Source organism: Halichoeres trimaculatus, unplaced genomic scaffold (genome assembly GCF_033239565.1).
Source record: "Halichoeres trimaculatus isolate MK-OKI-2021-1 unplaced genomic scaffold, fHalTri1.1 fHalTri1_scaffold_3, whole genome shotgun sequence".
NCBI lineage: Eukaryota > Metazoa > Chordata > Actinopteri > Labriformes > Labridae > Halichoeres > Halichoeres trimaculatus.
In genome coordinates this window covers 20,217,679-20,244,581 of record NW_027437181.1, presented here as the reverse complement: position 1 = coordinate 20,244,581, position 26,903 = coordinate 20,217,679, and the positions used below count along the sequence as shown (strand labels likewise).

Here is a 26,903-nt window from a genome sequence, read left to right as displayed (position 1 = left end):
TTGTTGGAACAAAAAGAATAAAAAGAAAAAAAAGCTTCTCTCACTTCTTTCTTCACTCTCTCTCAAACCTATATTCAGGCTAGGGGTACTTGCAATGGAAACAACTGTAGAAAACATGGTGATAATCCTCTATATCACGTTTGTAGCTATGGAAGTAGGGGAATAAGCTGACGTTTTGAAAATGCTCTCTTTGCAAATCCCAGATGAGAAGATTGATACAACTCTTCTGTCTGTGCGGTAAATACTTTGTACAGACAACTAGTTAGCTTAGCATAACATAACAATAGGAAACAAAGGGTAACGGTGAACAGAGTTCTGTCCACCTGTGCCTTTAAATTTATAAACCAACATGTGTGTTTTTTTTTAATCTCTCCAAAAACTAAAGGATAAAAACATAACCTCTGATTAGGCTTAAGAAAATGAGTGATTCTAGTCAAGAAATAATTCTAAATAACCTCTCCAATATCTCAGTTTTATGGTTTTACCCTCAAGTTTTTAGTTTTCTCTCAGATTAACAAGTGAGACTAAATAACAATCAGCAAGATATGATTTGGAGCGGCACAGGCTGTTTTTTTTGTTTAGTGTCGTCGTGCTGAGGTAAGTTAACCAGCTTCAGCACAGTTTTTGCAAGTACACCCTGCCTTATCTCTCTTTCATACACAAACACTCACACACACACACACACACACACACCCAGGCATAAACTCAAACACACTCACACACTGTCTTCACACACACTCAGGCACACGCCCACTCACATGGAGCGACAGTGCAGAGGGAAAGCTGCTCTGTGCTTCATGCTGACAGCAGCCGCTCTGAACAGACTCCTTCAACCTGCGCTCAGTCTGACTCTCCTCTACCGGCTCCAACGGCTCCTCAGATGAGGCCGCATTGTCTGAGTCTCCACTGTCCTCCGCTGTCAGAGACGGCGGGCGGCTGCTGTGTGAAGACAGGTTGGACATCTCAGTCTCGTCATGAGAGTAACGACCCGAGTCCCCAGTTGCATGGCTGCCCTCGCTGTTGGAGGAGCCTTCTGTGTCCCTGGAGCTCCAGTACATGGTCTGCAGGGTGGTGGGCTGGTCTGGAGACAGCTCTGCCTCATAGGTCAACACTGTGGTTGTACTGGCCTGGTAGGGGGGCATGCCTTGTTTCATATTCTGGAGCACAGAAAATTGTTGCTTTAGTTAGATGGTGGTTATAGCTACGTTGGTGAGTTGTAGATAGTGTCTCAGAGATAGAGAAAACTTGATATCCTTTATAATTTTTACATGCAGGAAAAACAAAAGGCCTCATTCACCAACCAGTCCTAGGAGGACACTTAACAAACCCACATGTGCAGTTTTTGCAAAGTTTCTGAAACTCACACATTTTCTTATTTGAAATATGTTTTTGTGTAAGAAGCACCTTTTTATGTAATTTAATCTTTCCTAACTTCTGTCTCCTTCCCTTAACGACCCTGTGTGATTTCTGTGTACATAAGATCCTGCTGTCATGTGCCTTTTTAAGGGGCATTAAAGGGGCACATGACAGCAGGGTTTTTTTTTAGATTAAGAATAAGTCCATAAAACTGCCTTGGACTTTTCTAAAAACAAAATTAAGAAGAGACTTGGGGGTGAGATGAATGAGGCCTGTAGATACAGGTTGAAAAGAAGCAGCTGGAGAAGGCATGCATCCACTTTAAGCTTTAAAACTACGTCATGAGTAAACCATGTCCTTATTGTGTTTCAGCAACAAAAAGTTAGAATCAGAGGAAGGGGAATCTTAACAGTGACAATTTCTCAGGCATATACTCGACACTTTTTATCTCACCTGTGCTGCTTTACTGTCCTTTTTCATGTTACTGCTGAAGGAAAACCATTTCTCCCTCTTCTCAGAGCTGGGCTGTACCGGGCCCTGAGAATTGATGATGAGGTTTGTTCCACCCTGCAATTCAGAATACATTTGTAAAGACTGAAGCAGATTGTTTAAGTTTCTATTTGTTTTACAGCTCCTGAAACTACATTTGATGTGCTTCTAGTTAAGTTAAGTCTAGGTAAAGTTGTGTTTTAATAAACTTCTGTGTAAGCCAGTGAGTGTGAGGACTGATCTTCTTTTTTTTGCTGCTGTTTGATTTAAGCACGTTGTACCTATCAATGTGGGTTAAACCATTGTTCTTCAGGGTTTCATGCAAAATTCCCAAATCTTTTCAAAGACTCTTGTGAATTTGATGTACACAATTTTTGTACCTTGGTATCAATAAAATACGATGGGCTCATCATAGGCACAGTCACATCAGCATTTTCAGCTTCTCCATCAGATCCCAGACGTCCTGCAGCAGAGGAGGACAACGTACCTCCACCTTCAGCGTATGTTTTTACAGCTGAAAATTTTCTGCAAGTACATAAATTAAGCATCAGTACTGATGAAAAAAAGCTCAAAGAAACTGCAGGGCTTGGCTGTCGGAGGATTTGGGTTTGGTTCCGTTTTTCATGGATGTGCGCGTTACCTGTTTTTTCCTCTGCAGACAATGATGAAAGCACAGATGATAATGCAGATGAGAGCAATGCAGACTCCCACAGTGATGCCTGTCATCGACTTCTGATCCAGGTGGTAGAAGCTATCAGAAAAGCCTGTGAGGGATGAAAGAGATACTGTCAATCCTTTGCCATAATGCATGCTTAAAGAGATTCAATGACTGTTCAAAGAGTATCCCAAAAACAGCATGTACAGAGGTTTAGGTGTTACTGACCTGTGGAGTGTGAGGAGCCACGGGAGAGCCTCTGATCATGAGAGGAGAGATCTGATCTCACAGTCAGCTCCACTGTTTGAGAAAAAGGACCATCTCCCATCTTGTTGGATGCAGAAACTTTCACCAAGTAAACCTGGTCAGGCTTCAGGTTCTCCAACAGAGCCATGGTGATGCTCCCTGTTGGTGAAAACAACTCTGGTGTTTAACTGAACAAATTATCTACAGTTTATGTTTTAAACATTTTGACCACATCATGTCACATTTAAAGGTGTTTGGAACAACAACTATAAAGCTACTGCCAGCAGAAGGTTAGATGAAATTAGCATAACATGTGAAAACAGGAGGAAAAAAGTATCCCCTTGATGCTCATATTTAATAAAACACTGGAATAAGATACAATCTTGATAAAAAAATAAATAAGTATCAACAATGATGCTGCTTTTAAAGAGTTAACTCCACAGAGCAGGGCTTTGTGACAGTGAGAAAGAAAAACATCAAATCAATCCTCCAGGCTGAAAGGGATGTTTGAGAGGAGCTTCTGAGAGGAAGCCGGAAGGGTCAGGAGATCAGAGCTGTACACATACCCCTGTCCAGTACCATCCACTATACTCACAAGAAGGGTCCCAGCAGAGACTGAAAGGGGGGTGGGTGTTCAGTTTGAGGTGATGGGGGGGCTGGGCTAAGCTGGAGGGGCTTTGTGAGAGGCTTCACTTTTGACCCCTCTAAAAGGGGCAATGTGGAATTGTGTGTCTTTTTTGTGTGTTTCCAGAGGTCATGTGGCCCAAAAACACCTACACTGCCTCACAAACCAGAAACAACAACAGCTTTATGGTGACTAATGCCTGGGGGTAAAGGGGACTCATTTAGACTGAAGTCCACCTCCCTAACTCTAAAAAGCTAACTTTTTAGAAATCTTCTCTTCATCACATGAAACATGTTTTGTTTCTGATGATATAAATATATACACGTTTGTGTGTGTGTGTGTATAAACACAAAGATAAAAGATGACTCTGTAAAATATCTAATACCTTTTGAAACAAGATTTTTGTTTTAACATCTTTAATTTGCCAGATACTCTTTTAGTAAAAGCGATTATTTTTTTTTACAAAGTCTTCAAAAATAGACAGTTAACAGTGTTTCACTCACAGCAACAAATTATAAAAACATTTTCCCTTTCTTAACACCCATACAATCTCAAAACTTCAATGATGTGTGTTTTTTTCGACAGTAAACACTAGATTGAGAATCTGTAAAATGAAGCACACCATGAACCACCATCAGTGGTCTGTTCTTTAAACTAACTGGTACAAAAGTGATCTTTGTTCGAGAAACGTCAAGACACAGGAGTAATCAAAGTCTTTGTTCAAATCAAGCTGAACCTCCAATCAGATTTTATCAGTAGGAAAAAGCATTAAGCCAGAGCTGTCCTGGCACCATGAACAATGCTTTAGATAGAAGCTGGAATGAGTTACTGATTTGCAACGGTCCTTTTGTGTGGAATGAGAGGAGGTCTTTGTGTGTACCCTTCCCTTACACACCTGAAGAAGCTCAATCTAAACACGTCTCCTCACCTTCTCTTTGCAGCACTTGCCATTCCCCAGCGATCCAGGCGTGTCTGGAGGCATACAGGATGGTGTAATGTGTCACAGCAACATTGGGTTCCTCTGGAGGTTTCCATGAAACTAGCGCTGTGTCCTCTTCAATCAGAGTCACTTTCACGTTAGAGGGGGACAGAGTGGGAGCTGGGTGGGGATTAAAGAAAAGAAAAAAGATTTCTTGAATGATTTGAACAAAAGAACAGGATGCGAGGCGTTCTTTTATTATCATTTGTTTGAATTCTCAGAATTTTAGATTTGAACCCCTCCAAATATTTTTTTTCTCTTTTAAAACAAGTGGAAGAAGAAATAAAGGTGGACAAGAAATGTACAAGTCGCCTGTGAGTGTACCTCTGTCAAAACCTTCTTGTTCACAATCTCTTTCTCAGATTTCTTCAAAAAACAATGAAAAAAAACTAAAATACTTCTTAATTTTGCCCCCACCATCAGCAAAAGTGCTTTGATAAACCACAGGACTCCAGGGGCTGGACAGCTGGTCGATGTGAAGGCGAATGGCAAACTCATACTTGGTGTTTGGTTCAAGGTCTCGCACCAGGAGACTCTGATCATTCCTGTAAAAGAGAGACATTTCAGGGACTTAAGACATTAATACGCTTAAACAAATACACATCATACACATCTTTTCAACCTGATTTGCTGTGGTGTTCAGATTTAATTGTGTAGATTTCTGAACCTCTTTAAAAAACATTCAGTTAAATTTAATGCTAATCCACAAAGTTGAAAAAAAATATCATGAATTTAATTAGCTTTGTCTCTTTTAAACCGGTTACAATAATATGCACATGCCAAGTTTGATTGTGATCTTTAGATAAGGCGTCTTGGCCAGCAGATGGCAACGTAGAGCTGTGCTGGCAGTGTGCAGAGGAAACATCAAAGAAGCTCCACTGACCTGAAAACCTTCCTCAACAAGTGATGAAAATTTGTTTTGATAAGACAGAAGCGTTTAAAAGCAACTTAAGTGAGATAACGTGTGGCGATGCTGAAATACAATCCAATAAGAATAAGGTGTTAGGACCAGAGCTGAACTGTGAGACAAACCAGAAAAGGTGGACAAAACCAAGTTTAATGTGTTACACCTGGTTTCACTTCTCATGCACCCCTTTTCTGCAAACAGGAAAGAAACATAATTGAAAATGTCTTACGTCTGCAGGTAGAGCACCAGGGAGGCGTTCTGCAGGCCTACTGGGTTGCAGCGGACAGTGTAGTTGACTGCATGGCTGGAGGTAAAGGCTGGTCGACCCCAGTGCAGAAGTATGGCGGTGGAGCTGTTAGTCTTGGCATTAACATTATGTGGAGGAGGTGGTGGAGGCACCAGGCGATCTCTAACAGCTGAGATATGTGAACAGGAATGTTATTTCCCACATACTACAGACACACTGACAAAACATGTCTTGCTGAAAATATTGGGAGACTTACAAACACATCCAGGAGTGCTGATAGTCTGGTCTGCCTGGTAACCATCTCCAACAAAATTATATGCCAGAATCTTAACATGGTACTTCTTCCTCGGGTCTGTGTTGGGAAAAAGGAAAACACAAAAAAGCAAAATAAATCACATCCTGCAAATGAGAAAAACAGCCAACATTTAGCCCCTTTGTTGTTTCAGGTCTGGATCAGGTAAACAATCTTCTGAGACTTATATTCACCAACACTCACCTCACCACCACACCAAGATAGATGAGGTGACTCTACAGCCAACAGGAAGCAGGGGTGATACTTGAAAGAGGCCTGGGCTGTGTGGGTGAGGGGTCAGTGAGGGTTTCTAGTGTGATGGTGTGGTGGGAAAAAGAGGTGAGGCTGTGTGACAGATGCTCAGTGCCATGAGTCCTTTGGTCAGTTTCTGCAGCACAGCAGAAGAACTCCAACATCCATCACCTTGTCACCCTGAGCCTTTTGGGTGCAAATACGTAGACCCTTTCCCCAGCCTGCTGGTCAGTGGTCAGTGGCCACTCCTATTCAGATCCTAAGTCTGGGGGGTTGAATTGAAGGACAAAGTCCCCTGGGGAGGACACCTCTGACGGTCAACAGTAGGCCTCAGTGACCCTAAGGACCCTGGACTGAACAAAAGCCATCTGACCAAATGCCCCCTTTACCCAAAAAGGATCATCACACAATCTTATCTGAATGTTGCATAAGATGATCAAAGCTTGAAATCAATTTGTATCTTTATTTCACAGAGATTTAAAATAAAAAGCAAACTGACCTTCAAAAATTTTAGTTTACACTCTTTTAAGGCCTACATATGACTTTTTAGTGGATATAACTGCAATACATATTTTTTTCATAATTATCTTAAGGGATTTTAGAGAAGACAGGGGGTACCGGGGATGATTTTAGCTCCATAGAGTTTAAAGAGATTTAAGAGGGGTAGAGTCGTGCTATGTACACCCCCATGCAGCCCTGAGGAGTTTCACTGGAGCCAGACCAGGGCAGGCAGGTCAGACCGAGATTAAACTCTGAAAGAATCCGAGGTCATGGGTGTGCAATATGAGAACAGCCTCTACTCCAGCTGAGGGATCCTCTACTTTCTCAACTACACGACTGTTTGCAAAGACAAAGGGGAAAAATATCCCAATGTACTGATTACTTTTGTCAATTGCATAAGAAGCAAAGACTGAGCACTTGCATGAAAAAGTTTACTAATAAAAGGTTTTTTGGTTTAATAAAGCAGAAGGTGGATGGTTTTCAAACAACTTAGTTTACCCAGTTTGTTCTGCTTCAATGTCCACCTCTGAAGAGGAGCCGGCACATAGTATTCACCTCTACCCAGCCCCACGATACAATGGGCCTGCCATAATTATGCGAGAGAGTAGCTCTGCAAGGGGGGAAGCTGTGACATCTGGGCCACGACCTTTGACATGGAATCTGGGCAAGCTAAATCCTGCAAAAGGAGGGGTTATAGGGCTCTCTCCGAAGGGGGAGGGTCAAGCAGAGGAAGTGAGTGGAAAAACAGGGAAACACCAAGAGTCAAAAATAAAATGCCACTTAATAGGTGATGACAAAGTGTTCCTGATATGAGAGTATTTAGAGGTGTTTTGTTCTTCAAAGACAAAAGGCTCTACACCTGAAGATCTATTCTTCAAACGTGATGAGATAAATCAACTCTCATTATACCTTAAGTTAAAACTAAATTTAACCGAGTAATACAACTGATCCAGTCATAACACAAAGTCATTTAAATAGAAGATCTTATTGTACTTAAAACACTTCACATTTTTGTTATAACTGACCCTTTGGTATAGATTAATCTGTCTAATCTATTAGTTTTAAATGTTATTTCATTGATTTTAGAGGCCTTTTTATTTGACAAAAAGCAGTTGACTTTTTTTTTTTTTTTTTACAAATATCCTGCATGAGGCTTTATCACACATAAAAAAAAAATAAAATCCCAATGTTTTAAGAGCTGGAAATGCAAACAAATGACATTAAAAACTCATCAGAATAATAAAAATGAGTAGCAGCTACTTCTGTTCACTAACCTTTATCAAAAGTCAGTTTCAGAACGTGAGCTGCAATTTTCAAAATGTGGCTGCGTTGCTTCTGTTGGTTTTCTTAGAAAGCCTTGCTCTAGAGTTGCCATTCCTTCAGTGACCATGTTTGCTTGCCTGCCCCTCTGGGATAAATCTCACACAGCCTCACTCCCATAAATTATGCTGCTTGTATTAAAGGGCATATTTGAGCCATTTGTGGTCACCTCCTTTTTTACAGCCAAAGTGCTGATCCTGTTGGCCCCTGAGGTTTTGTTCTGGCCTGCAAAAGGCCCCCCAGGCCGCAGCAAGCCAGGCCTGAACAGGGGCCATAAATGTCAACTCCCGCATGAACCCTCACACCAGCATCTATCATCTCTCTCCCTGTCCTCCCCCTTTTTACCCTGTCTTTTTCCCTCACTCTCTCAAATCAACACACAAACATGCACTGATGTACACACACAAGCTAAATAAAAAATAGCCTTTCAAACAAATGTCTAGACCACATATCTGTGTTGTGGCTCATGCTCTGCCTTGCGTTCAATAAAAGAAGCGGTGGAGATGAAGGACGGCCTGCAGCAGTGAGGTAAATCTACAGTTGAGCACACATCATTGCCTGGTGCCAACAGGTATGAAAGGTATTTCGGCTTTGACTATGACTACGTGTTCCTCTCATGGGCCGAGCAGAGAAAACACATGTGAGGAAAGGTCATCTATACCCAACTGGAGCCTCTCATCAGCATTCCTGTCTTTCAGGGTGTGCTTTCAATCATCTGGATGATCATAAGTGATAATTTAACCACTGGCTTGGGAGCGTGTCCTTCCGCAGCTGTACATGATGCTGTATCAGCAGAGCTTAGTCTTACCACAGCTGGTAGTTAAAAAAAAATCAATGTTATCGGCAAAAAATGGGACTGCCGCTGTGTACAACATCCCTGAGGTAAAAGGAAATGCCACTTACAGTAAAAGCAGATACAATTTTCAAAGGTCACCTGCTGAAAGTAATCAACATTCAGCAGTGGCAGCTTTAAAGACAGAAAACGTGGACAAGACTTTTCCCAAGTCTTTGTGGTAAAAGAGTCCCACAAATGCCCAGCAAATAACACTTAAATCAAAGATTTTGAAGAAATAATTCCATGCAAAGATGCTTCGAATGCAGCTTTACTTATAAACAAGAGTAATGTGTCAAAATAAACTGCAAAAAACCATTTGGATTCCTTAGAGCACAGCAGGGTTTCTCCTCTGATGCAGGATGTGTTGGCACACAGGAGGTCAGATGCAGCACTTTATACCTCTCCCTCCTTGTACCCTGTGCTGCAGCTAATTCATGAGAAAGAAATCTCAAACTGCAAGATAGTGAGCTCACAGGCCATACTCATTGTTCTACCTACAGCTCAGATGGTGAGAGCCTGCGTTTCCTTTAGGTCTTGGCTAATAAACTATCTTTGTGGCTCTCAAAGCCTAACACAATGAGGGTCTTTGATGTCAATGCACCTCCAGCAACACTGCTCAAAGCAGTCATAAAACACATAATAAATCTGCCTCCACAAAACAGCTTCCCTCTCTTCAAAACACAGCACTGCAAAGCTCCTTTATCAGAGAGGAACAATAAGATGATTCTTCGGATACAGCTGAAGCTCTATTTTTGATGCTGTTAATTTAACTTGATTGGACTGAGTTCCCATCAGCAGCTGTAGCTTATCAAGCAAGAGAGAGCCAGCAACTTTAAACCCAGTGGGTCATTCATATACCTAAATAAATGCATGCGTGAAGTGACATGGATAAAGGTGTTGTAGTAACATTAGTTACAGTAGTAATTGTTCATGGAGTGCTTCATTAACTTCAGCAGTGTTAGAGTCATGAAACTAAATATCTAAATGGTGATATGCCTGCAGCAGTTAAGAGTTAACACCTAAAGTAATTTATAGTGCATCCTTATCCTTCTCTCTCTCTGATCCCATTCTAGCACTGACCAGCCTGATTTACAAGTCAGCTGCTGACCAGCTGGTTGACCCCCTCTGGCCACAGATGGTCAGTTGTCCACTGCATTGGCCTGATCCCCCTTTCCTCTCTCAAACAAAAAAAGGCCAAAATGAATCTGACCTAAAGGCCAGAAGAGCCGTGCTTTTCCTCAAACACCATACAGCAGCTGCTGGAGACACACACACACACACACACACACACACACACACACACACACACACACACACACACACACACACACACACACACACACACACATTGGGATCTTGAGCAGAGGTTGGAGGGTCATGAATGTGGGATGTGGGGCTGTTCTGTGATGCTCCACACATGACAAGACCTAAGCCAATTAATCACTCATAAGGCCGGCTGTCAATACAAGCTGCTACTGCAATCCATACCTGCCTTCAATGAACTACTCTGCTAAGGTCAATGTGAGAGTGAAAACTTTACATGACTTTTAAGAAATGCAACTTTTAATAAACAAGTATTATGTATCTTAATTTTTCTCCATGTAACCAGAAGAAGAGTAATGAGGGAAAGCCATACCTACAATTTCTCACAAGTTATGAGTGTCAGAAGAGTACTTTTCTTTAACAAAACAACATAATGAGGTGAAGAGAGGCTTTTAATCCTCTTTTTCATGAAGGAAACATGGGCTGGAACTCACCAAGACCTCCAATGGTGTGTGTATGATCAGAGGCAAGCAGCTGAAGTGGGGCGCTTTCCGACTGGCTCTCCTCGTGGTAGAACAGTCTGTATCCCTGCACACTGGCTGAGTTCCTGGGTGTTAGCTGCCAGCGCACCAGTATAGTGGTGCAGTTCAGAGGCTCCAAATGTAGGTCTGGAGCCAGAGGAACTAACAATAATAAAAAAGAATAGAATTTGATCACAATGATGTCCATAAAGTATAGTTTTAAGTGCTCACACCGTCTTTCCAGAGTCACATGTTTAAAACACAGCATGTCTTGAAATCTTGGATTTCAAACAAACGTGACTTCAAAGACTTTATGAGTGACATTTCTCTTCTTGACATGCCACCTGAAGTATTTATGTGTTGGACCGAAAAGGTTCCTGGGAAAGAGTTTTCTTTGAAAGTGAAACTATCATCTGATGCCTCAGCAGCTGTTTCACACTCATGCAGAACAGAGACAACTCCACCAGGGAGGGAGCAATTTCACACATTTTTATTTTCGGAAAGAGGGGAAATACGTTTACCAATGAAAGACCCCTGTTTGAGTTCTAAGTAAAGACAGGAGGCAAAAGTGATGGGCAGGAAAAAAAAACAAATCCTCCCCTCCCCCACCACAGTGCTTTAGATTTGACTCTAAGCAGCCATATACTCTTTCCCACCCAGAGGCCTGAGTCGCTCCCTTTATGACCCATGACTGAAACCCTTCCAATGTTACTGACAGTGCAGGGCGAAGGTCAGAGAGTAACAAACCCAACGCTTTAACAAGATTACTAGAGAGGCTCTTCTCTTCCCTCTGCCTCATGGTCCAAATAGAAGAGGAGCGTTTAGAGAATTTTTAGCTTTCTGGTCAACTTTCCTCAAAGTGTGGTTACTTGTGTAATAGCTCAGTAAATTCAAATATTTTGACACATGTGCACTTGTGTTAAAAAAAAAATCTAAGCAAATCTTTAAATGTCGTACCTCGAGCACTGGATGCTTTTGGAGTGCGGTGGGATGTCCAGGCGGACTGCTCCCCCCATCCTACTCTGGTGGCAGCAGCAATTCGCAGCAGGTAAATGGTGTCAGGCTGTAAGTTTTCCAGGAGATGCTGGGTCTTCTCTCCAGGGAGCTCAACCTGTGAGACTGTATTCTCAGCGCTGGTGCGATAGGACAGACGATACGTAGAAACTCTGCCACGACTCAGCTTGTCTGGAAGGGGCTGCCAAGACACCTGGATGTCCATGGGGCTGTTGCTGGTGAGGCTGAGCTCAGGGGCACGGAGGGGTACTAAAGACCAGCAAGACACAGAAAGAACCCAAATCATATTTGGTAAGTTACATAACCTACCACATGGCCTTTAAGTCCCCTTACAACCCGGAGGAGGAGAGGTGAGAAAGGGACAGAAAACACAGATGATGTCTGATGAGAGGTGTCAGAGAAAGGACAGGACAGCCCAAGGGTAAGAAGCCTGTTTGGACCTTTTACATGTTTTCTTAGACATTGCACTACAACACCATATAAGCAATGATAGAATATTCAATTATTAAATGTGCATTGACTGCAAAAACAAGAAATGATGCAAATCACAGCAGCTGATAATAAAGGAGCGCTACAATAATGAAGTTACAAAATCCTTTCATTCAAGTCAAAAAGTGACACAAAAGGCGTCCCATGTCAAACTATTTCAAAATGGTCGTTGCTGTTCCATCAATAGGAAGGAATTGAACTGCCTTTTCCAGAGCACCTACTTAAGGTGACCCTGAGCATGCCCCTCAAGCTACGTATATGATATCATTTAATATTCTCAGTCATGTAGAACAGACTCACTGCAGCCTTTGACCCGAAGGCCAACAGCATGAGCAAATGAGGTTTCCCCGGGATGCAAAACTCTTTGGGTACACACACAGACATACAAATTCACAAGTGAGCTTCTGTATGTGGACATGCAAATATAACAACACACTGTGTTTACAAATCATTTCTCTTCTTTTGTTAAAAACTTATTCTCTTTTTAAGCTGGAGTCTGTAAATCTGATTAAAGAATGAAGTTAGCATCCTTTGGGGATGACTGTGTATGTATGGCTCACCATCCTCCAGTGTGTGCTGGAACACATGGTCTGACATTCGACTGGCTCCCATGGGCATGTAGGCCACCACGTAGAAAGTGTAGTTGTGAGCTGGCTCCAGGTCATCAATTATGTAGCGAGTTGTATCATTTCCAATGACCACTTGATATTCCTCATTGTTCAATCCTGAAAAAACATTGTAAAACAGGGAATGTTGATACCATTTGATACCAATCAAGCAAAATATGTAACTTTATCAATTTCATTACCTTTGCACTCTTCATTTCTCTTTTCTAATGTGCATATTTGCATCTACAGATCTGCACAGAGCAATTATTTGACTGATTTTTGTGTGTTTTTGTCTATATCTATATCTAGCTGAATATACAACAAGTTAAAAGATACCTGGATCAGTCATTCTGGAAATTAAGTTAATTTTTCAACAAGAACATTTGTATAGACAAATTTTTGCAGTAAAAGGTTTAAAGCCATACCCACCAACAATCAGGAATATCAAAGTCTAGGACAATGACTACAAAACAACAACAACAAAAACAAACATTTCTACCATACAGATATTTATTTCTGTTAACTAGCAAAAAATTTCAGATAACCTACTGTGTATTTCTTATTTAGTTTCAACAGACTAGCATAGTCACAAATGTTGTACTTGTGCCCACAACAAAGACTCACCTTGTCTGATTTCTGACCTGGTAAACATGGTCCTCAAGGAGTAGACAAAAAGGGTTACTCTGTGGTCTTTATGCCCCAGTAAGCCTAACTGAAAAGTGGAACAAAGCCTGCCCTCCTGCCCAATTCACAACCTCCCACAGCTCTTACAGAAAACACACTTTTGGACTCTCAACCACACAAACTAATTGGTGCCTCTTTTCATTGGAGCCTCATGTAGTGCCAGGCTTCAGGTGCAAAACAACTGACTGATACTCTGTCATTGTCTATGAAAGCTTTTCAGAGAGGCCGGGACTAAGGAACTATGTCACTAAATCTAACTTAAGTGCATGAAAAACCCTGACGAATTCCAGTTATTCAGGAATAGGACAGAGAATTTGTCAGGGTGTGTTTTTTTTTATTCTAACCTCCTTATCCTAAACAAAATCAAGCAGGTGTCCCTTTCTTCTTCGCTGAATCCTGTACTTTTTTCCCTCCAATGAAAGTCAGTGGCATTATAATTAAGAGCAGTGCTTGAATGAACAAGCTGATTTTTTTTTAAATGTCACATAGTTTGAATGTGACTCTTGTCTGTAAGAGTTCCCAGGAAAGCTGAATGGCGTTTTTGCTGCCACACTATTACCTTTGTGCCTTTTGTGAAAAGTCTTGTCTGCATCCTGCATTTCATCAAGGAAGAGAAACCCTCATCTTGGACTCCACGCAGTGGCTAGTCAATAATAAACTATTGATTTTTAAGAAAAATTTATTCTGTATTTTCAGGGATTTTTTTAACTAAACTTCAGCCCACCAGCATGGCATTACACCAAATAGTCAGATTCCACTGTATATTTTTGAGTCAAGAGCTGCCATAAATTAAGATCCAAAACTACTCTTTTCTAAGACAATCAGGTATTATTTTCTTGTATTTTACAAAGTTAGAGCTGGTGACCTGTTGAATACAAGTGAAAGGAATAAATAAATGAATCCTCCAGAGGGAACTATGTAAAACTTAAAGACTAGGTTTAAGTAAGGACAGTTAACTCAGTTTCCAGTCTGAGGATAAAGACTGCAAGTTTGAAAATTGGATTTGGGGGGATTAAGATATTCTACGAAATTCTTCCTGTGGTGTAAATGCAATGTGGGTAAATATGCAAGTAACAGGTTTTAACAGTGATAAAGGTTGAAGTGAAGTAAAAACTAAATGAGATATCTTTTCTTCTGCATCTATTAAGAGCTATTTTTTATCTCAACATAGCTAGCCCAGAGAAAAACTCTTATACGTTATAAACATGAAATATCAAAACATATCAATGCTTTCCTACTAGAGCTATTGCCTCTGCTTCGCACAAATACAGTAAAATATGATCAATCTTCTAAATTTCTTACTGGCCCATTAACTCAGCACTTACCTTCAGCCTTCATGTAGTGCACTGAGTATGCAATAACTTTATCCGCATTGTATAGAGGCCTCTCCCAAGCCAGAAGGATGGCAGAGCTCGACACAGTGTCTGCTCGAATATTCCTGGGAGCACTCGGCCGATCCTCAGACATGACAACGATGAGCCTGGCCATGGCGAGGACCGATCCCTGCTCATTCTCTGCCTGGCACTGATAGATGGCATCATCCTCTGGGATGATCTGGTTGATGACCAGTTTGCTGTGCGACACACACACACACACACACACACACAGATGAAGAGTATGCACACAGATGGTTAATATCCGAGGCTCATCACTAGCTTTGACTCATTCTCTAATTACCTTTTACAATCAGTGACAGATGAAGAGGAGCTAGAGTGAAACCAACAACAGCCCTGATTGCAGAACTGTAAATTATTCAGTTTCCCTTCTACTGTAAGGAAAGCAGTGAATTATTTATTTAAAATGTTGTAAATTGGTCAAAAAAGACTGCTACAAAAGTCTTTAATGCTCTAAAGAGTCAGCGTACCTGTTTTCAAACCTCAGTATATATGGATACAAACACATTTGACACGCAAGCAAAGCAGATTAAGGTTTCTTTGAAATCAAGAGAGGGATACCTGTTGTACATCTTAATCCGACCATTGGATTGAACTTTCTCTCCGTTCTTCAGCCAAGAGATTAGCGGTGTTGGAACTCCTTCAGCTTGGCACACAAAACGAGCGGTGCCAGCACGTGGACGGGTCAGGCTCTCTGGCCACTCAACCAAGGAGGGGGGTGCTTAGGAAAAACAGACCAGATAGAGAAATTAGCTTATGAAGTTTCAGATTTAACTAAAACTAGCTTTGCGTATTGACAAATGTCTTTACCTAAAACTGTGACATTGGCTGCAGCAACAGTGTAGTTTCGGGTTCCCGGAGTTGTGGCTCTGCACATGTAGATGCCTCCATGCTGAGGTTTGATGTCTGTGATGATGAGGTTACCATTTCCCAACACTTTGGTGTTGTAAACGTCAATAGACTTGCTGTCCGCGCGGCTCCAGGAGATGATGGGTCGGGGATTTCCTGTGGCCATGCATTCCAGGATGGCAGTCTGGTGCAGTGACATTGAAATGTTCTGTGGGCCAGCGATGATGCGAGGTCTCTGGGGAAGCTGTGGATTGGGAGCTGCGGGGGAAAACAGCTTTAGTGCACGTAACGGAGAGTTGTGCGCATATGTATGTGTTGTATCTTTGCTCTCTATAAGAGCAGTCTCACAACTACTACTACAATGAATAAACTCACAGTTAAATTACAGTTTTTGGTCAAACTTAATTAATACTTTGTATAAGGAAAAAGAGAGAACTGTTTGACACACCTGGAGTGACAGTAAGGGTGGCCTCTGTGCTTCGACGACGGCTGGCAATGTTAGTCGAGATGCAACGGTAATTTCCAGCATCTGACCGCTGAACCCCGTGGATCTGAAGAACACCACTGGGCAGGACGGTGATCCTGGATGTCCGGGAACAAAAAAAAAACAGTGTTTAGCTTTCACAGTATGGAATGATGATACATTTAAAGTCTTAAACTCTGATTGTGGCTGATGAACAATCTATGAGGAAATAATAATTGATTAAAAGAAACCAAACACAACAGAGTGGATACCTTTCCGTGCTGAGGGGTAATGTGACTCGATTGAACTCCCAGGTGATGATTGGAGGAGGGTGAGCACTGATTTTGCAGGAAAACCTGGCGACTGAGCCTTGAGTCACCACTATTGACATCGGCTGGATTGTAAAAGACGAGATACCTGCAGCAGAACACAGCAACAAGAACCTTTAACAAACATGTTACGTGCTTCAAACATTCTGTATTATTATGCAAAATGGAATTTGATTTGTGTCCTCTGCAATTTGTTGCTTCTACATGCTGTTGCTTAGTTAACATTTTGTTGGGATGATACAGTTTGAATCTCAATCAATAGATGAATTCTGCTGGGCTCACAAAATAAGGATCCTACTTCAAACAGGCGACTATTACTTAACTCGATTACTAATAACTACTTTACCAAAACAACATTTACTAACTTCCCTCACCTCACGTGCTGAAAAAAAAGTTGTAGATAAAGTAGCATTAGCTTGCGCCAACTTATAAATTAATCTGCTTTCACCCCAAGAGAGCAATCAAGTCTTCTTTTAAATGTCTTCTTTACAAGGTGAAGTCAAGGAAAACGCCTTTGCCTTGAGGTGTTTCCCTGTAGTGAAACCTGGTGTTGTGTTTCAATCTGTGACTCCCTACAGAACTTGTTTGGACACAAAACTGAGACACAATAGAGGTCTAATCTTTATCTCAATCTAAATTACATCTTACCTGTAACTGAATTAACATAGTGTCATTTTTCTGAACGCAAACTATCCCTTTCAAAACACAGAGCTGTTTTCCATACCTCTATTCATCTCACTGAGAACGCGAGGATGTCAGAAAAAAGAGAAACTACCTACAAAGCTACAGACGTGCTGAGTGCAGCAGGAAGGTGATGACTGGAGTGAAACAGCTACATCCTGCACATATAGAGTTTCCCTGAAACTGAGCTGTCAGCCACCAGCTGAGCAGCAGGCAAATGAGGCCTGATGCGAATTACAAAGAGGCCATTTATTGTGAAAAAAACAGCGAACAGAGGAGCATGTATGCACTTAATAATGACTGAAGTTTTAATTAATTCTCTCGTTGACTTTTTCTTCCTCCTCTGCTGTACTAAATCATCCTGAAAGCCATTAAGGGCTTTCACAGCAATACTGTCCCCCGCTGTGTTCAAAAGGCTACGCAAGCCTGAGGCCAAGCATTTGTAACAAGAAATCAATTGCTCTGCTGTGCGTTATAGGGAGAAAACACAGAGATTACTAAAATCAGTTAACATCACAGTAGGCTCAATGTAATTCCGTCATTATCAATACATCATAACATCCAGGGAACAGGTACAGGGAAATCAATAGATCAGTGAGTTTTTCCCCACATTACTATTTTATTCTGGTCTGTTCTGAGTCAATCTGCTGCTGGCTTACAGGATGAAACTATCACCTCTTAAATAAGTCATCAACACACTCACTGTGGTACTTTTCTTGGCCCACATCTAGCGTATCGCAACTAGATACTTGGTATAGTCAAAGCCATGTTGTTTGGCCTCACATATTGATTCTTTGCTCTGATATTTTAGTATTCCAGTATTCTACTGTAAATCCCATCGATTAATCGAGTAATCAGATAAAATACATTTTTGTTTAGTTAAAGAGCAGTTATTTTTCAAATGAAAATTTTTCTCTTTAGGAAATAGAATTTTCTGATACAGCATGTCAATAAGAGCACTTGCTCCAAAATTTGTAAACACACTTTGACACCTTTTTTGTGCCTTGTACATCTCATCAAATGTTGCGGACCTAAATGGCACCCGTTTCGTAGAATGACCCATTCGTCTCCAAACTCCAGAAAAAAAGGTAGATTTGTTGCTAGTTGCTTTTCTGTATAAGAGGTAGCTTACAGGGTCTGAAAACTCTCTTAATATGGCCTCAGCTCTATTTGAAATACCACTCTTTGATCTTTTTTGAAATCAAACGATTCCTCGAGGCGGAGAAAATTACTCGAGTAATTTTTGTAATCGAGTACCTCGAATAATTCGAGGAATCGCTTCAGCTCTAGCTGATATTCAAAATTGTTGCATCATAATTTACAACAGAAAACTGTGGTTAACTCTGCTTTTGAGGAAAACCTACAGGAAATCCCTCATGGGTCATATACACACAATGCTGCCAATGAAAGCCATAATGGATGGCTGTGCGTCAGCAGAGTTACCTTCCAATGAGTTGTAACTTTTGCACAAGTGACAGCATCTTGCCTCTAATTTGGCCTGACATTTTGGACACAGCAGAGCAAAGAGTTGCAGCGATAAAAACACAATAATACGTATACATAATTTGTGATTGCTGGATTGATTATGGCTGCATCATCTGGTAAACTGTAAGTAAAAATGATCACTGAGAGGTGTTTCAGATTATTTCTGCAATGTATCATTTTATTCTTAGTTTAGTTTAGTTTGTTACGCCAAAGACATACAACATTAAATTACTTCTCAACTGTTACCCTACTTAGCTCCAATGTATTTGCTTGATGAAAAGACACAAGTTAGATAGGCATCAACATCCCTGCACCACATAAACGCATTCCTGCCCTTTCTCACCCCCAGCGTTAACGCAGGCTCTCACAAAAAAAGCCATCAATGTGTTGAAGTGATACGTCTGCAGGGCATGGGGGATGAGTTGCACTCACCCTCTGCCTCACTACTTTGTGTGTACATCCAGTCAAATGATGCTGGATTGACAAACAGCAGGATAATCATTGATTATTGATAAACTACTAAGACAAGGTGGAAAATCTATTGCTGCTGGGGCTTGTGGAGTGTTGGTCAGAGCTCTGCCAGCTGAAAACAGGAGATTGACCTTCTCCTCTGAGCAATGATGTTTGCCGTGGGGGATCTAATGTGCAGATGAAAAGATCAAGGCTAACAGGATGCTAAGTGTTATTTTTCCTTTGAACTGAAATAATCAGTTAAGAGTGTTGAATAAAATAACAAATAACAGAGTCATTTCCTTTGCCATCATTATATACAAACATGAGTTCAGAAGCATATTAAACCAACTCTGATGGAGTTCATTCCACTGTGTATTACTTAAAAGCACAAAAAAACTGTACTACTAACAATCTCCTCTTTCCAGCAACTTCACCTCTCGCCGCCACAAATCCTGGTTGGGGATCACCAAACTGTACTGCATCATTACTTAAAACCAAAAGCGCTGTTGCTTACTGCCTCTGTTCAGGTGATGGTATCACATAGTGGCTCCTAGCCCTGATCCCCAAGCAGATGATTCTGAATTCAACGGTGTGGCCTCTTCCCCACATGTCACGTTGGCCTCTCTTGATAACAGGCATGAAAAAAGCTGCACCATGCAATGTTTTGTGACAAAATGCTCTTCTGATTCTTCTTCTTCTGAATTTCTGACGTTTCATCATGATAGAACAATTAGGCACAACAAGGTTTACTACAAGCACCGTGCAGGGCTTGAGACAGCAAAATGGTCACAAATGAGACCTTTTGTTTGAATTCCATCTGGTCACATTCGTGCCACTGCATATGTTTTAATACTTCCTCTATCACAGGCACTGTTTAAGAAATTGTGTTTTTTCCACTGACTTACTCAGTCTCCTCCACTCTCTCCTGTTCTGGAGACAGAGCACCGTACAAGTGCAGCCCATATCACACACCAAAGACAGACAACTTCACGACAACAAGTGTTACACTTTTGTAGTGACAGAAACATTCAGCCTCCTCTCTTAAAGATCCCCGCAGCTCTAAACTCTTCTTGTTGAAGAGGATGCTGTTGGAGCTCATGCTAGACAGAGAAATCAGAGCTAACCACAGGATGAATCAACTTTTGACCACGGTCAGAGAGGGTCGAATGCAGTGTCTTTGGATCAAACCAACTACAGGAGAAGGGCGGATGTTTTATGAGTTTTCGATGAAAGGCACAAGAGCAGGATTTGATTTGACTTTAAAAAAATATTAGCGATCATAGGACCATACTTAAAATTGGGGGGATCACCAGGAGAAATTCGGGGGGACAAGTCAGGACAACATTGGTAGAGTTGATTAAAAAGTGGGAAAGTTCCTCCCAGATCAGGAGTTGTTGGTGTGTCGTTAGGTCTGTTTTAAATAATGAGTTTATGTATGACGTGTATTGACAAAGAGGAAAAAATGAAGACATGTTCTCTATCATTTTTTTGTTAGTTTTGTAAACTTATGTCACAATTTTAATAAATCTATTTTATGTAAGGCCTTGTTTTTATTTTTATTTCAACGAAAATGTTTTTCAATTATTATAACCCTGACATGTAAACACATGCATTTTAGTTGTTGTGCTTTAATTTTATTTATTTTTTATTTCAGCAGAGTTACAGGCTTTGGTCGGATGGTGTGACCAATTGAGAAAGTTAGTGGCACCAGTGCTGCCAGTGGAAAAGTTAGTGCAGAGTGCTGCTGTGGCATGCTGAATTAAAGTAAAAGCCAAGCATTACCCTCCTGACACACTACAACCTACCTACAAAGTAAACCTGAAGAGTAAAGCTGTATTTGACCCACTCCAGCTTGTAACAGATGGGCCTGCTGATGCTAGCAGCTCAACAAACGGAAGGTCAGCAAACGGGTCAGGCAGAAACAAAGATTCCCTTACAAATGCCAGGAATTAGTTCAGCACTCACGCCTCTGGTCAGTTTCCTAGCCAACCTGCACCTTGAAAGACTATTGAGCTCTTCATGTGAAGATATTACCAGCTCTTCACCAGAAACATTTACCTTCACACACCAATCACCCCTAATTCAATCCACCCTCCCCCAAGGGTCTGATCTTTTAGGGGAGACATTAAAATTGATCATTCTCTCTATATCCTGCAGGATTGATGGTTTTCAGCACCAGGAGAGCCATGAAAAAACGTGAAAAGTTATCCCTCAATCAAAATGTGTCTTATTCCCATAGTGAACAGAAGTATGTAGCAAGGTGTTACTAAAATAAGTTCATTCTGTTTAGAACCATCACAAAATATCCAATATCAAATGACTGATGAATCTATAACAACGTTCAGGGATCCTCGGTCAACATTAATAAGTCTCAAGGAAAACAAGCGGGCTGATAAGCAAGAAGGAGAAGAATGCAGTGCTAAAAAAGCTCACAAATCAATCACAGGCTACTTGGCAGATGTGCTGCTGCTCCACACAGGCTGCAGGATAGTCAAGTGACCACTGGCCTGGCTAAACAAAGAACTATTCCCATGAGCAGCGTGACCTCTCAAAGCACCACCCAGTCAGTGGGGGAGCAATGTTGGAAGAAGCATTCATCCCCCTCCTCCCATCCCTTATCTCTGCCACAAAGTTTTCCAATCATTCAACAGCAACCCTCCACTTAGCACACACACAGTGGCTTCATTGTCTCTAATCTTCAAATCAGCACATGGAGAAGAAGAAGAAGTCAATTTGTGAAGGGCCACATTCTGTTATTTAAAAAAAAACCCAGAATCATCATTTGTCACTGCATTTATCAAAAATCATGCGGTGAAATTAAATATATAAAAAATAAAAAAGACGTTTAAAGCAACAGATGAAAGAGATGCTAATTAAAACAAAGGGGACCTTTACTGAGTGTTGAAGCAAATGACAAATCTAGATGAGAATCCAGTATTGTTGTAGGTAAGATTTAAGCCCTGTGCTATGTCCCCCTGCCCTCCATCTATTGAACAATTTAAAGAGACCTTTGACCCCTGGCCTGCCGTTCAGGGGAACCATGGTAACCTTTCGTGTCCAGCAGAGGAGAAAAACAAGATTCCAGGCTTTGAGTTTTCTCACTTAAGATCTTTTTTTTTTCATTCACACCACAGTTCACACTTTTTACTTTTTTCTTATTAGGGTTTCTAATCGTGCCAAGCTAGCACAACTTAGACCCACTTCCTTGGCAACTTGAGATAATACTAAGGTGCTGATGTAGCTGCTTAGGGGCACACTGCTTAAGTAAAGCAGCAGTATTAGCTCCACCAAAATCTCCTTAATCGTTTTGCACTCAGTTTAAAGTTATATGATTGCTTTATAATTTATATAAGAAATGCAACATCTGGATCTAAAAGAATGGTCTGAGAACCTTTAAGAGGGGCATAAGCTTTTGTAGTTATAAGCTTTGGGTTCTTATGCTACTCATGAGAGCTGCGCTACAGATAAATGTACAACTTCTACCTAGCACATAATCCAACACAGCTGTTAATGAAGCCAAAAATGGGTTATCTACAAATAGGCCCACACGTCTACAGTACGTCCCACTCAGCTTACTGGACTCATCACCTGCAACTGTTTCTGGAATTGGAGTTTTACTTTCAACAATCAACATGTCAATATCTGACATATAAATATCGACATGCGAGAGCTCAGCTTTATCTTCTAATGTTTCAAGTTAACATGCCTCGTGTTCCTGGGATAAAAGTGTTCACCAAACCAAAAAAAAGGAAGTCATCTCAGGGGGCCATCTCTCTTCTGAAATCCCCATCAATCTAAAGTCTATTGACAAAAGTCACATGGTAAGGCTCATGTGTCACATTCCTTTTCATCATGGCCAAATCCCTTCTCACCTTTGAGCTTCAACAGGACAATGTTTAAGGTTACCTTCCATCATCCCCATCACATGCCTCACAAACACAATCAGCTTTACAATGACTTGACTTGAGAGGACAAAAATGATCATCATGGGTAGGATCCCTGCACATGAGTATGTCTAACTTAACCAAGGTGACGCTGTCTTGAATGTTTAAAGAACGAAGCTGGCATAAAAGAAATTGTAGTCAATTTCAGAAAGATATCTAATGATATCTGAAGGTAGGTAGTAAAGCTCTCAGCATGAAGCCATATCCATCTTCCAGCATAAGAATGAACATGAGTGAAGACCTCAGAATGTAGCAAACTGGAGGCCAAAGTTTGAAGGTTATTTCAATTTTTAGCCTCTCTTAAGTTGAAATGCATCGAAGAAGAATGACTGCACATCAGAATCTGATGATGTGAACTGATCTTAACACAAATGATTATTGCTGTTCAATGGAAGCTTTTTAATTAGTTTGTTAAATTACAAACAAACTCTGGTTTTTGACAAATAAAGTTATCTAATTACTTTTGCAAAGTTGAACAGGTCTAGCTGTTCTGTCCACTGATACCAGGGAAAACAATCAACCCCAAACAAACCCTGTTCCTTTGCGAGCAGAACAAAAAACAGCTAGAGTGAAAAACTTTTCACTCTTTCACCAGAGTAGTGAGGCAGAAAGCAATTGTGTGCAAAGCCTCCAGCCCTTTCTGACCCGGTGAGGGCTGCAATAAAGTTTGGTCATTTAGACACTCAGGGTAAAGACAGTGGTACTGGGAAACAGTAATTCGCATTTGTGTGAGTGTGCGTATGTGTGTGTGCACACACTCGCAACAACCCCCACAGCTACCACTGTGTCCTTCAACTGAGCATTTCCCAGGTATGTGCAAACTTTATGAGCTTCCAGATAGACCCTCAAGCAGGTCTAAGGGCCATTTTAAAACAAACTAGTAAAGCTTACTGGCAGCTTTTACCACCTTTAAAATTCAAACTATAAAGCAGATTAACTACTCTATTAATTAATAAGACTATTTACTCAAGTTCTAGATAATATCCATCACACTTACTGCACTCCATTTTTCTTCAGTGAGAGGACGATTTTAAAGTGCTGGCAGTGGTTTCAGCTTCTGTTTATCCTCATACAAAGATGAAGGATGCAAGTCTCAGAGAAGCACATTTTAGCATTCACTGATACAGAATTTACAACGTTTTTCCTGAATTCAAGTCAAGAATCTCTCGATCTTCACCATTTTACCTCTACTGGTCTCAAACACATTACTAAACAAGTATAAAAAGACTTTTAAGTAGAAGAATACACTGCCTTGAAAATTGCATGATAAGATGGGTTTACAAAACCATGAAACAACCTGCACAACAGCCTCATTAAACACAGCAGAAAGTAATATTTCAGCATCTTCCCTGGAATGCTAAAACCGCATGTTTAAGTACAGATTGGCACGCTGATAAAGGGTCAACATACAATCTGCAAAAGTGGCACAGCAAGATGCATGGCCTGTGGTGTAGGAGGAAGGTGTATTAAGTCCCACAAGACCATCTCTGCCTGGAGCTTCTCCCTTCAACCTCCCCCTTTTAAAATATGAGGCCAGCTCACATGGTGCGGGAGGAGAAAGCATTCCAAAAGAACAATTCCTCAAGCGATCAGGGTGCAATAACATGAAAGCCTCAGCCTGTGAATAGGGGTCATCTGCTCTCTAGCTTTGGAGCGCTGGTATACTGGACAGCTCCTAACCTTTCAAATCTGCTGCTCCTTCATTACCACACCAATGGACACAATTATTTTACTTTTACTTTGAAGACTTTGTCCCACTTCCACCATTGCTGCAACATAACATGGTCTGAATGCAAAAATATGCAGAAAGAAGTAAATAAACAATGAAAAAAAATGTTTATGAAAATGTTTGAGTTTACATCTCTATGAATGCTGGTGGCATTGAGTCTGACACTGCAGGAACAAGTATTATATCGCATGTCATTTCAATCTATGTTCTCCACACTTCAGCATGATACTCACTTGCGATTGTAAGACGGGCTTTCTGGCTCAAAATTGCTCCATATTTGTTCTGAGCAAGGCACTGATAGAGCCCTTCATCTGATTTGTCTCCTCTTCTGCTCTCCACCTCTGAAATAAAAAGGGAGCCATTGGCGAGCTGATACACCCGTTCGTTCTCCACAACTTTCACTCCATTTTTCAGCCATCGAACATCGATGGGTGATTCTCCATGCGCCTGGCAGTCCAAAATAACCGCTTCTTTCCGCATGACGGTGACATCATGGGGCTCTTTGATGAAAAACAATTCACTAAAGCATAAAACACCTGTAAAACAAGGGAGAAAAAACACACATGAGATATGAGAGAGGTCATCTGCAAAAAGATACAAACAGGCGCCTAGAAAATCTTACTACTGCCTTAGCATGTGAATTTTACACAAGTCTGAATGCTTAAACGCAAATTAAAGACTTTGGTTTCAGATGGGTTCAGTGATGATACAGATTAAAAGGCCCTGAAATGCTATATAATCACATCTGAGAGGGTGAGAGGCCCACCAGCAGGGGGTCCGATGTACTGTACAGTAATCAAACTGTGGAGTCATACAGTCTTTCTGTTCCACTTTAATCCAATTACTTATGGCTCATAAAGTCACTAGCTAAAGGTGAAACGGTTGATCCTATTAGTCTCTTTAGTGTGTACAGAAATCTATTACTGATCTCTCAGCATGAGCTCTTACATAATGATGTAATAATGTGAGCTTTAACTGAGAGAGGGATTCATCCCTGAAAGGCTTTATTAAATACATCAACAGTATGTTTTTATTACTATTTGGCCACATGTGGCCAGATGTCTAAATATTTGAAACATTGGTTTTCATATTAGCTTTACTGTTGATATAAAATGTACCAGACTTATATCAGAGCAAAGTGTTTAAGTCGGACTGACACTGATGTTCGAGTCCTCCAGTGAGAGAAACTATGAGCACTTTCTAAATAAATTTGCATACACTTAGGATATCTGTCTTTTTACACTTGTCTAACCTGCTTTGATAGCTAAATACAACATATGTGACTGTTAGAAACTACGTAAGAACCTTACAAAATAACAACCACATCCTTTAGGTACAAATTAAGGTAATTTTAAAAAATAAGCTGCTATATCTTATCTATAATGTAAGACACCGTTAGCTGGGATTTGGCATTTCGTAAGGTTTGAAATAAATAACTTTACCATTGACAGTCAGTTAAGACAATTTACAAGCAAATAAAACGACATTAAACCGGATACTGAGGATTAACTGTCCATTTTCATTCGTGACTGTGGTGTTGCGTTACATTTTACATTTAAAATACACTGAGGCAAACCGTTGACGTTCAAACCGTCAACATTGAACCGATAAGTTACACAGAGAGGAGCTTTAAACTGAGCCCCAGCTCCCGTTGAAGGTCCGCGGTCTAACATGCAGGTAACAGATGGTCATATTTGATAAACCAAGCACAAAGTTTCTTAAACGACATATAGTTTAAAACGAGGCTTACCTGAGATTGGAAGAATAAAGAGAAAGAACAGCAAGCGCTGATTTAATGTCCTTTTGACGGGCGCCATTTACATGAATTGTCCGAGCATGCTAGCTACTCTCTCATAGTTGTTTCCTCCTCATGAACTGCGCTGCAACTAAGGTAGGGGTCTGCTGTGGAGCTGCAGGAGTGGAGCTTCCCTTCTCAGGGATGGACATCACTCAATTAATCACGTCTGTGGATCTTCAGTGAAGGGTTTAGTCCAGCGCCATCTAGAGTTAAGTGTAATAGTAGTGCACGGATGGTATTAAGAACCGATCCCTGGTCAAATTTTGGTATGATCAAGTAAGTGTTCTCTATTAAAGCTGTAATTTAGTGATGCTTGATTTATATCTGAACAAAAAAGTAAAAGTTTTATTTTTTTAGGGAAAAGAAGTTGAGAGTTGAGCACAGGTAGTCCTGCTATGGTATGGTATGGTATGGTATGGTATGGTATGGTATGGTATGGTATGGTATGGTATGGTGGAGTCGTTTTAAATTTGTGTGAGCTCTGTGTCTAATTTA

The 26,903-nt window shown here is 40.9% G+C and overlaps 1 protein-coding gene across 1 annotated transcript; it reads right to left on the bottom strand.

Moving 5' to 3' along the window:
• Positions 1-672: 672 nt before the first annotated feature.
• On the bottom strand, positions 673-26,496 carry prtga (protogenin homolog a (Gallus gallus)). The gene is made up of 19 exons (XM_074666736.1): positions 26,361-26,496; positions 24,844-25,146; positions 16,262-16,406; positions 15,975-16,108; positions 15,488-15,784; positions 15,239-15,398; positions 14,609-14,856; positions 12,552-12,716; positions 11,446-11,751; positions 10,462-10,650; positions 5,761-5,856; positions 5,487-5,673; positions 4,768-4,895; positions 4,300-4,470; positions 2,729-2,905; positions 2,486-2,609; positions 2,226-2,370; positions 1,810-1,923; positions 673-1,157 (listed from the first exon to the last, which is right to left on the bottom strand). The coding sequence occupies exons 1-19, from the start codon at positions 26,425-26,427 to the stop codon at positions 729-731; spliced, it is 3,585 nt and encodes a 1,194-aa protein (XP_074522837.1). The 5' UTR covers positions 26,428-26,496; the 3' UTR covers positions 673-728.
• Between the last annotated feature and the right edge of the window lie 407 nt (positions 26,497-26,903).